General features: G+C 37.8%; 1 protein-coding gene across 5 annotated transcripts in view; it reads left to right on the forward strand.

Annotated features, from left to right (window-relative positions):
- The window catches only part of SPIN1 (spindlin 1), an 81,001-nt gene that overhangs the window by 53,586 nt on the left and 15,284 nt on the right, over positions 1-12,131 (forward strand). For 2 of the 5 annotated variants that reach the window (XM_070742811.1, XM_070742813.1), the window contains 2 exons: positions 2,093-2,292; positions 2,380-2,511. Coding sequence is in view for 2 of the 5 variants with exons in the window: in XM_070742809.1 (XP_070598910.1) it covers positions 2,241-2,292 (52 nt within the window). In the remaining 3 variants the exon portion in view is untranslated. Of the gene's footprint in view, positions 1-2,092; positions 2,293-2,379; positions 2,512-3,530; positions 3,574-12,131 lie in introns of all 5 variants that reach the window. The other 3 variants (XM_070742809.1, XM_070742810.1, XM_070742812.1) reach the window with 2 other exon arrangements.

Consider the following 12,131-nt stretch of genomic DNA (forward strand, 5'->3'; position numbering starts at 1 on the left):
ATTGAGGTAGCTTTGGGTGCTGTGATTTGTTCCTGTGTTGCATATTGCTTCTTATTTTCCAAATCATTTTCTACTCATTAGGAGCAAATGGATTACCTGGATCTTAACTTCCCAGTTTGCAAGGTGAATTAAGTTGCTCATCACCTCAGAATTTAACCTAAAGGAATTCCTCATGCCTTTTCATCTGTTCTCAAGACAATTCTTACAAATTAATTGATTCTGTGCTATCAAGTCAGTTTCTACTTTTAACAGTCACATAAATTTTCCAATAACAATATGTAGCTAAATGTAAATCCTTTGAGAACTTCATACATAAGGAGCACTGACTCTTTACAGAGCTAGATTAACCAAATTTGGGTCTGTACTTCACTCATAAAATAACATGGTTCCTCTCACATAAGAATATGTCTCATACTGTTTCTTCTTTCCACCCTCCAGCAGACAGTACTCATTTTTTTGCAATAGGTAATAAAGTTCTTCACAAGTTCTAACTTGTCTATTTCCATAATAGACAATAGTCTGGAAGATCCTTCTTGTTATCAAATCTTTCAAACCTTATCTTTATGTGGTCAAAGCCCTTCAGATTGACCCCCAAGTCAATTGCCATAATAAAAGATGGCATTGTGACATCAGCTCACTAAGTGAGAGTATTATGTGCCTTGCATAGATGTTACCCTTCTTTTATTTTCATGGGATAAGACACACACGTTTGTCCAAATTTTTCCTTCTTAAATGTGCTTTTGCCATTCTACTTGGATTCAGCTATTAAATTGCCTACCGTGGTTTCCCAATTCTTCAAAACCGAAAAAGAAACTATTTTCTTGATGTTCAAGTAGTGATTGACTTTCATTTGAAACTAAGAAGAAAGCTCCCTTTTAAAATTTCTCCCTCTCTTCCCAATATTTATCTAAAAAGAGAAAGATAATCATGAAGCTTTAGTGTGAATTGTCAAAATAACAGTGATCCTTTTGGTATTAATTGTAGATGGAAAGCAATGTTAGTCTACAGTGACCAAAAAATAATAATCAGGAGCATGCTACCTTTTTTGACGAATACAAGTTTATGAAAAGGGTTTTGTAAGCCTCATTTTAGTTCATCAGATGTAACTGGAACTTTTCATTGGTTTTCTGTGAATTCACACATTCTACGTGTTTGGTGTTCAGTTTCATTATGTTGTTTATAAAAACTGAGGGGGAGATAGCATAATCAAATCATGCCATAAATTCATGGTACAAATGGAGGAGGGGGCAAGATTCCTTTGAGGAATACATGTACTATAAACCAATGGTTTTCGACCTGTGGTCCATGGATATCTGAGGGACTGCCATATCATCACGGGGTCTTAAAGAACTGTTATTTAAATTTTTTGTTAAGCTGTGGCTATGATCTTTGGCATAGGTATGTAAAAGAGGTCTGTGATTAAGAAAAGGTTGAGAACTTACAATAAGCTATAAAATATATTTAATGAACTGGGCACAGTCAAATGACTTGTGTGTTTCAATTCATAGATTGTCATTCCAAGAACCCCCTATCATAGATGAGTAACAAGCCCTTTTGTTCTCTTTCCATACAAATTAAAGAAAACTTGACTGTATTTTAAGAATTACCTCATTTTGAAAATAATAGTTGTAGAGGACAATAGAATTAAAGAAATTACATTTTTCCTGGTCTGAACTTCAAGAAAAATAAGAAATGTGGGTTTTTTAAAAAAAAAGTCAGATTAGTGAGAATTGATAACTTTGTTCAATCCAAAGAAAAATAAGAATGATAACAGCCTTACGGTACTACAATCCTTAGTGATTCAACAACATGTTGGAAAGAGGTTGTTGTGTCTAGAGGTCCAGAGGAGTCTGAGGAAAGGATCAAGGAAACCAAGTAATGAAACTTGTCATGATGTCACAGCACAAACTTTACAATTTATGTCTTTGTCAGGCATCATAATGCATATGGCATAAGGATGCATTGTGAAGACACATGCAGATTTGTTTTATCATTATGTGGATATCGATGCCTTTCATTGGCACAATTAAATGTACAGAATCGCTTACCAAATATTCTATAACTTTTTACTAATTATTTCTTTCTTTTGCAGAATATTGTAATTGAAGATCATCAAGGGAAAATAATCCCATTTCAGAGTTTGGTATTATTATTCCAAGACAGAGAAACCTTGCAGCTCCACACAGAACTGGATTTTCACCCTAGTTTAGCAGCTTTGCTGCTCACTTAAATACTGATGAATGAAGACCCCATTTGGAAAGGCACCAGGTCAGCGAGCCAGAGCTGATGCAGGTAGGTCGTAATACTATCCTAAATCCCAACAGTGGATAGCAAACATTGATGGCTGCAGATCCATATCTTGCATTGTGGTGCTTCTAGGTGTTGGAGGCCAGATGCCTGTACCTGAGAGTTCTGCTAGTTTCTTGCGTTTGTCACACTAGACATCCACTGCAAATGTAGACTGGCACATTCATACTGGAATGCTCAACATGGCAAGAGGGACGTAAGAGGGTAGGTGATGTTCCTGCTGTTCCTTTAGAACTGTTGGCTACTAAACAGAAGATCTAGATCAGTTTCTCAGGAAGTTTCTTGAAAAATTGTAAGCAACCCACTGACTTTCAAAAGGAAGGGGATGAAGGAAACCCTTTGGGTCCATTTTGGACTAAAGAAAGGGTCAGTACCACAGACAGTGGCATGGGTTTTACAGGGGTAAAAAAAATGATGCCCTATTGGATTGTGTGTTGAAAACTGGATGGAGGGGACTCCATAACAAAGATTAAATTGATTTTTTTTTTGAAGATGAGTAACTTCATTATCAATCTAGTAAAGTGATCACCAAAAGAAAGCCTGGACAATAATGTAATGTTGCAATTACTTTAGTGTAGGCAAAAATAGTTGGAATATATGTATGAACATGTGTTTTTAAGTTTATAAGGAAAGAAACTGATTTGCAGGATAAATGTTGTGTAATAATGACAAGAGAGGGTGAATATAGCAAGTATGGAAAAGTATTAGCTGATAATGAAAATAATCTATCTTATTTGATATTTTTTAACACTATGATACAGTAATTTTAATCACTCTGAATGTGAAAACAAGTAATTTACCACTTTCACATTATGATTTAAGATATGTCCTTTAGACCCACAACCAGGATAATATCAAAGGAGGGGTGAGTCAAAAAGATGAACTGGAATATTAACAAAGATCCTAATAAAAATAACTTAACAGTATCCTAACTCACATGTAGATTTAAACAGAAAAAGATTAATTACTTGCCTTTAAAATAAAATAAAGTCCAAAATCCCAAACTTTATATCTTCCATTTAATTGAAATTTGGCAATTTTATAAAATATTTTATGACATAAATATCATAAAGCATTTTATGAGATAATACAAAATGTCATAAACCTTTTCTGTGGTCATCTCATAATCATAATATATATGTAGGACTATACATATATAATAGACTACATTTAAGGCAGATACATTACTGTGTATCTCCCTGAACTTTTAAGTACTTTTTCAGAACGTATGAAGCTCTGCCATTGTTGAAGGCATTGAGGAATCTGGTAAGGAAATTTTCTCTGAAACAATTAACTAATGGATGGTATGTGTGTGTGTGCATGCATGCGTGTGTCTGTTGTAGTGAATATTGCATGTGGCTATGGCTACATTTTAGTATTAAGTTTTGATTATTACAAGTTTAAAATGTAGGACCAGACACAGTTCTGGAAATTTGACATAATTACATAATTGATTCTTCATCTACACTGCAGAAGAGCAGCACTAATTACTTCATTTCTGGGTTCAATTCAATCTGTTAGTGATAATCTTAAAGCCATTTCACCCGGTAGGCCTGTGATGGTGAAACTATGGCATGTGTGCAGGAAGTGGCATGCAGGGCCATCACCCATTGCTCTTCTGGGCTCCAGCGCAGCAACTAGTCTTTATTTATTTATTTATTTATTCATTTATTAAATTTGTATGCTGCCCCTCTCCGTAGACTCGGGGCGGCTCACAGCAGTGATAGAAACAATGTACAATACAAATCTAATAATATGAAGTTAAAAACCCATAATTTAAAAAACATGCACACAACACACTATACATAAATTATATAGGCCTGGGGAAGATATTTCAATTCCCCCATGCCTGACGGCAGAGGTGGGTTTTGAGAAGTTTACGAAAGGCAAGGAGGGTGGGGGCAATTCTGATCTCTAGGGGGAGTTGGTTCCAGAGGGCTGGGGCTGCCACAGAAAAGGCTTTTCCCCTGGGTCCCGCCAAATGACATTGTTTAGTCGACGGGACCCGGAGAAGGCCAACTCTCTGGGACCTAACCAGTCGCTGGGATTTGTGCGGCAGAAGGCGGTCCCGGAGATATTTTGGTCCGATGCCATGGAGGGCTTTATAGGTCTTAACCAACACATTGAATTGTGACCGGAAACTGATCGGCAACCAGTGCAGACTGCGGAGTGTTGGTGAAACATGGGCATACTTGGGAAAGCCCATAATTGCTCTCGCAGCTGCATTCTGCACGATCTGAAGTTCCCTAGCCACCTGAGTGGACTTCTTATGCAGTCCCAGGCCTCCAGCCCGCAGCACTCACACACATCCACGTCCGGAATGCCTGGCCAGTTTGGGCACACAGGTTCTCACCCTGCTATTTCCGGGTAGGATGCTGGAGCAGCCAGAAGGAGTAGAAGTCACCATGGGGAGGCGAGCTGCCCAAGAAGGGCTGGAGGCATACATGGAGATGCGCCAGCTGGGAAGTGGTTGTGGTAAGAGGCATGCCAGCTGGGAGGTGCTCACACTCCCTTGGCAGAAAGGGGGGGGACTACACTGGCTTGTTCTGAGACCAGGAAGGGGCTCAGCAGAGGGAGACGTTCGTAAGAAGAGGTATTTATTAGATTTGTATTCTGCCCCTCTCCGAAGAGTCGGGGCAGCTCCTAGGATACAATATAAAAAAGTGCATATAAGACAAATCTAATTAAATTAAATTAAATTAAATCTAAACTGCAAAGCTAAAAAAATTATCAACCAATTCAATCACAGCCATACATCACATTTATTAGTCAGGGGGTCTGGATCTAGTTGCCCCAGGCCTGGAGACATAAATGAGTCTTGAGAACAGGTAGACTAGGACAGGCCCCTGTCATCTCAACTGACTCATTGTCTGCCAACACTGCATTCCAAATGACAATGAGTCAGTTGAGGTGACAGAGGCTCATCTTAGATCTGTTGTGTGGGAGGAGTTTGACCTGGTAACGCCTGATAAAGTGGACAAGGCCATGGGAGCTGTGAGTTCCACCACTTGCTTATTGGATCTGTGTCCCTCCTGGCTGGTTTCAGCCAACAGCGAGGTGACACAGGGCTGGGTCCAGAAGATTGTCAATGCTTCTCTGAGAGAGGGGTTCTTTCTGGCTCCCTGCAAGGAGGCAATTGTGTGCCTCATCCTCAAGAAGCCTTCCGTGGACCCAGTTGTTTTGAACAACTATTGTCCTGACTCCAACCTTCCCTTTATAGGGAAGGTTTTTGAGAAGATGGTGTTGCTCCAGCTCCAACGGTCCTTGAATAAAGCCGATTATCTTGGTTCTCAGCAGTCAGGATTCAGGCCCGGCTACAGCACTGAAACTGCTTTGGTCACACTGACGGATGATCTCTGGGATAGAGGTCAGTCTTCTATCCTGGTTCTTCTTGACCTCTCAGCTGCTTTCAATACCATCGACTATGGTGTCCTTCTGTGCCGGCTGGAGGGGTGAGGGGTTTGAGGCACTGTTCTGTGATGGTTTGTCTCCTACCTCTCTGGTTTGTCTCAGTCGGTGTTGGCAGGCGGCCAGAGGTCACCTCCTAGGCCCCTTCTTTGTGGAGTTCCTCAGGGGCTAGTCCTCTCACCCCTGCTGTTTAACATCTACATGAAGCTACTGGGTAAGATCATCCGACAGCATGGGGCAAGTTACCATCAGTATGCTGATGATTCTCAGCTCTACATTTCCACCCTGTGTCAACTCAGTGAAACGGAGGTAATGTTCTGCTGTCTGGAGGCAGTCAGGGTCTGGATGGCGTTAATAGGCTCAGACCCAACCATGACAAGACGGAGTGGCTGTGGGTTTTGCCTCCCAGGGCCAATTCCATTACCCTGCGGGAAGAGTCCTTATCCCCCTTGGAGAGTGTCCACAACTTGGGCGTCCTCGATCCACAGCTGAGCTTAGAAGACCATCTCTCTCGGCTGTGGTGAGGAGGGTGTTCGCACTGGTACGCCTTGTGTGCCAGTTGCGGCCTTATTTGGACAGGGAGTCACTTCTCACAGTCACGCCCTTATCACCTCAAGGTTCGATTACTGCAATGCTCTCTACATGGGGCTGCCTTTGAAGAGTGTACGGAGACTGCAAATTGTTCAAAATGCAGCTGGGTGACCTATTGTGGGGCATTGGTTGCCAATTGGTCTCCAGGCACAATTCAAAGTGCTGGTTATGACCTAATAAAGCCCTACATGGCTTAGGACCAGACTATCTATGGGACAGTCTTCTGCCTCATGCATCCCAGTGGCTGATTAGGTCCCACAGAGTTGGCCTTCTCCAGGTCCTGTCAGCCAGATAATGTCGTCTGGCGGGACCTAGGGGAAGAGCCTTCACTGTAGTGGCCCCAGCCCCCTGGAATGAAATCCCTCCAGAGATGAACTCCCTCCCCCTCCTCCCTCCTGGTCTTTCATAAAGCTCTGAAGATCTACCTCTGCCAGCAGGCATGGGGACTGTGAGCCTCGAGATTGTCCCCGGGCGATGTGAATGATTGAATTGGATGAATGTGGATGAATGTATAAGGGTTTTTAAAGAATTTTTATTAATTTTGTATATGTCTTTTTAACCCTGCTGTTCTGTTTGAAAAAACAATCCTGCAAATTGATCATTTTAGGTACTTATATTTGGTCTTTTTGAAAGCTTTTTTCACCTGGAAACAAGTTTGAACATTTCTGCACACAATGGAATGAAAATTGAACTGACAAAATTAATCCTTATTGGTTTATTTTGCACATAAATGTGCCTCCCCCCCCCGTTTTTGTGAATTTTTTTTAGGTTTATTGATAATTTTGCCTGCAAAATGCATTCTATTTTACTAAAGATGGTGTGGGATTGGTAGCTTGAACCTTTCTGAACATAATGATATGAAAATTGAACTGAAAAAAATGATCCTTATTGGTTTATTTTTCTCATAAATGGGCCCCCATGCTTATACTCAAATAGGCTTATACTCGAGTAGGCTTATACTTGAGTATAAAACGATATGGTCTTATATTCAAAAATAAACCAATAAGAATCATTTTTTTCAGTTCATTTCTATTTTTCTTATGTTTAGGATTGTTCAATTTAGTATATCAAAACTTTTGGGTTTATTGATAATTTTGCTTGCAAAATGCATTCTATTTTACTAAAGTTGGTGTGGGATTGGTAGCTTGAACCTTTCTGGACATAATGATATGAAAATCGAACTGAAAAAAATGATCCTTATTGGTTTATTTTGCTCATAAATGGGCCCCCATGCTTATACTCAAATAGGCTTATACTCGAGTAGGCTTATAGTCGAGTATAAAACAATATGGTCTTATATTCAAAAATAAACCAATAAGAATCATTTTTTTCAGTTCATTTCTATTTTTCTTATGTTTAGGATTGTTCAATTTAGTACTGTATATCAAAACTTTTGGGGGAATATTCCTTAGAGATTTGTAGCCTAAAAAAATATAAATTGACAAAAAATTCAGAAAGCATGGGGGGGGGGGGCTTTTTGATCAAAATAAAAATATAAGCCTCAATTTTTTCAGTTCAATTTTCATATCATTATGTTCATAAATGTTCAAACTAGTTTTCCAGTGGAAAAGGTTTTCAAAAAGACCAAATTCAAGTACCTAAAAAAAATCATTTTGGTCCGGGTCTATATGACCCGAAACAGTCAACGTGATTTATTTTTTTTTTGCCCAGAAAAAAATTTTTCCCCCATCCCCACAAATATTTTTATGATGATCAGCCATGTTAAAATGAGTAAATGAATGCATAAGATATTAAAAATATTTTGGATTTGAAGCCTGCGTAAAATATAAAGTGAAAATGGTTGCAAGCAGCCGAGGGGGGGAGAGGCCTTATTTCTGATGTTAAAAAACCAGTAAGAATCATTTTTTTCAGTTCCTTTATATTTTTCTTATATTCAGAAATGTTCAAGCTACCAATCCCACACCAACTTCAGTAAAATAGAATGCATTTTGCAAGCAAAACTATCCATAAATTGAAAAAGAATTCACAAAAACGGGGGGGGGCATGCATTATATCAGCAAAATAAACAATCAGATTTACTTTTTTCATTTCAATTTTCATATCATTGTGTGCAGAAATGTTCAGACTACTTTCCAAGTGAAAAAAGCTTTCAAAAAGACCAAACATAAGCACTGCAAATGAAGAGTTTTCGGTCCGGGTCAGGGTGACCCGGGAACAGAAGAAGTGTGACTTTTTTTGCCCAGCAAAAACTAAGCCCCCCACCCCCCAAAAAAAAATTCTCATAGAGAGAACCCCTGAAATGATGAAAAGTCATGAAATTTCAAGTTTCAGATATGCAGGGAAAAATTTTTACAGGGACTCAAACATGGCTTTCGGGTCAGATACGATCCGAACAGAACAGCAGGGTTAAAAATAATTAGATTTCTTCGCATATATTGTCTGTATTTACAATGTTGTACAACGCCAAGTCGCTTCGAGAAGGGCAGCATAGAAGTCAAATAAATACTCATCTGTTATGTATATAAAGAAGTTAATGAATCCAGCTGAATCAGTTATCTGTGTGTGCTTCTGGATTTGATTTATGCAACAAACTCTAACAGTAAGCATGGGATATAAATATTAATATAAATATTCCTTATTGGACAAGATTACTCAAGCATTAAGTTATCAGGATAGCCAAATTATTTTTGTAACCTAAATTGATTGTTACTGTTATAAGCCAGAAGGGGGGGGGGGGGACACCATTAGCAAGCAATTATATCAGGACATTTTAAAATGAAAGAAATGTTTGATTTATCATGAATATTTACTTTGATCATAACTGCAATATACATCAATATAAAAAAGAACATAAAATACCAAATTGTAATAGAACTTAATTAAAATAATTTTTAAAAATTACCTCAAAATTATGATATCCAGAGTTTAAATCTCACTATTAGATTTGCCTCTGGTTTCCCAGATCCAGCAAACAAATGCACAGAATTTAGCTGTCTATACTACCCAATCAACCTGGCTAAAAATTGTTTTATATAAAGATGATGGAATTGCGCAGCAGCTGTCCAGGTGAAATTAGACACAAACTTGTAGTCTTTTATATAAATATAAAAAATATAAACATTCAATTTTGCAACAGTTTTTGTCATTATCCAGAAAAGGAAGAATACAAGATAGTCAGCAATGCAGGAATTTCATGAGGTAAATTGAACAGTATATAGAACAGAAAAAAAGGAGGGAAAAAAGGGACATTCCCCCTTTTAACAGCAACCAATCATAGCGTAGATTACATCATGCATGAGTCAGCACTCTAATCATTTACAACTATGTTAAACTTATTGTACACTTTATTATTCTGGCTACTACATTCAATATCCTAACAAATGATTACTGCTTAAGAGAACTTAGCACTAATTTTTCTGCTCCAGAAACACAAGAAAAATTCTGATAAAAGAAAAAATGCAGTAGGTTTGTCTATTTTTTCATAAATGAAAATTCTGCTATTTTTTTTAAATTATCAGAGCACAATATAAATATAACTTGCTTATTAAACTAGCATGGTATAGAACTGATAGTCATTGAAACCCAATAGTGGAAAAGGAAGTATAATAATGTTTTGTTAGATTAGCAATTAATAAATGATAAAATAAGTTAAATATTAAAATATTGTGGTAGAGACAATCTGTATAGAAACTTTTTATACTGTTTTCTATTGTGCATCAATATACTTAGATGTTATTGTTTAGATCCATTTATAGTTTTGTGAATGAAGATAGGATGCACATTTGTGATAAATATCAGAACACAACATTGCATTTACTTTATTTTCTATATTTAGAAGATCCAAATGCTATGACTTTTTTCAAAACAGTGACAAACCCCCTTCCATACCCATTCCATAAATGCTGGATGCATGACCATATGTTGCGGAACCAAAAGTTCCTTGTAGTTATGTATTATTATGTTGTGTTGTGCATTAAATCAGTTGTCCTTTTTGTAGTAATAATCTGCCAATTGGTAACTTTTTATCTAATCATTTCAATGGTGACATTAGATAACTGATGGCAATTCTATCTGCTGCATATATTGCTAATGAGAAAATATCTGGCTTTTGCCCACCCTCTAAAAAGTGTAAAGGCAAAATTTATTCTTTAAGTTGAATAATGAGAGAATTTACTAATGTCTTCAGTCAAATTATATAACAAGCTCCTTTTATAATAGGATATCCCTTATTGTGTTGTTGCTACTAAATTTTCTATGCCCATCGTAAACGGCCAAGCAACCCTATATTACTGTACTTCCCAAAGCTGCATTTTAAGCCATATCTTAACTGCAGTGTTAGGTATTCAGCAACACGTCTGGCATAATTTAAAAAAAAAAATGGTTCTATTAGTAGTAACTATATTAGAATATCAAAACTGTGGTTCTGATATATTGCTTTGAAAAAGTTAGGCAGTGAATTGTTTGCTTGCTCCTCATGATTTCATTTGATTATAGATCAGTACCTAATATATGCATTTCAGCTTTTTTGTCCTAACTGATCCTATGTTTTGGTTCCAGGGGTAGGCAAAGTTGGCTCTTCTATGACTTTTGGACTTCAACTTCCAGAATTCCTGGGCCAACCATGATTCTGGGAGTTGAAGTTCACATGTCATAGAAGAGCCAACTTTGCCCATCCGAGGTTTAGCTAATCTTTGGGGATAAAAATGAAATTTCTAATGTTAAAAAAATGTGATGCATATCTTAAATTGCACTGCAGCTGAAGCCTTTGATAACATTAAAGGTTTCTTTAGAAGATTCAAGAGTGTATTTTCTGAATGCAAGTCTGTTAGTTCCCAGTTTAGGTAAAGGAAAAGAATTACCGGTATTATTCAAGCAGATACTTGGCGTAGCCCCAGCAGACTTAATTATTCATGTTTAACAGTTTGTCAGAATACCTTAATATATTTATTGATATTTCATTAAGATGCTTTTTTGCCAGTTTTGAATTCTTGAAATTTTTGTGCAAAACAACATAAATACTAGGTTATTAGTAGTGTACTCAATAACTGCCTATGAGTTGTATCTATAGTCCTCAATTTATGACTACCATTGGGACTGACTCACTAAGCAATGCAGTTAGGTAAGTTAGCACATGATCCAGTTTTAAGCCCATTTTTATTATGGTCATTAAACAGATCACATGGCTTTTAAGCAAATCTGGCTTTTCTAACTGACTTTGCTTGTCATCTGGGAAAGTTGCAAATCATGATCATGAGACCTTGCGACTCGCAACTTTCATAAATGCAAGCTGGTTGCCAGGTGCCCGAATTGTGATCATGTGACTGCAGGGATAGTAGGATAGTCACAACTTCAAGGCTAGATTATAAGTTACTTTTCCAAGGCTGTTATAACTTTGAACCCATTAGGCTCAAGCCCAAGAGACAGAGAGACCCAATTGAGTCCAATCTTTTATTTGCTTATACATAATAGACAGAATCGTTCCAGAGTAAAGCCATAATTTTCTAATCTACTAGATATAGCCTGAGAGATTCTAAGACACAGGTGACAGACACACCGCATCATGTGATATTTTGCAACATATTTTTCTTCACAGAGATGGGGTAGGCATGGCCTGCGCATGATGCGTCTGGCCTGCAGGCTACCAATTTGACAGCCCTGTTCTAGGATGAGACCACTCTTAACATCTTTCTCTCACCCCTCCATCTCAGGACTATGCAGATCTTGATCCAGATCTCAATCTGGGAAAGTTGGTAAAATCTTCCCCTCTGCTGCTGCAAGAACACAGAACCACAGAACACAGAACCATCATTAAAGGAATAGTCCTAAGTGGAGAACCATCTGTCAAACTATTTTATGTTTGCAGC

Source organism: Erythrolamprus reginae, chromosome 2 (assembly GCF_031021105.1).
Source record: "Erythrolamprus reginae isolate rEryReg1 chromosome 2, rEryReg1.hap1, whole genome shotgun sequence".
In the NCBI taxonomy this organism is placed as follows: Eukaryota; Metazoa; Chordata; class Lepidosauria; order Squamata; family Dipsadidae; genus Erythrolamprus; species Erythrolamprus reginae.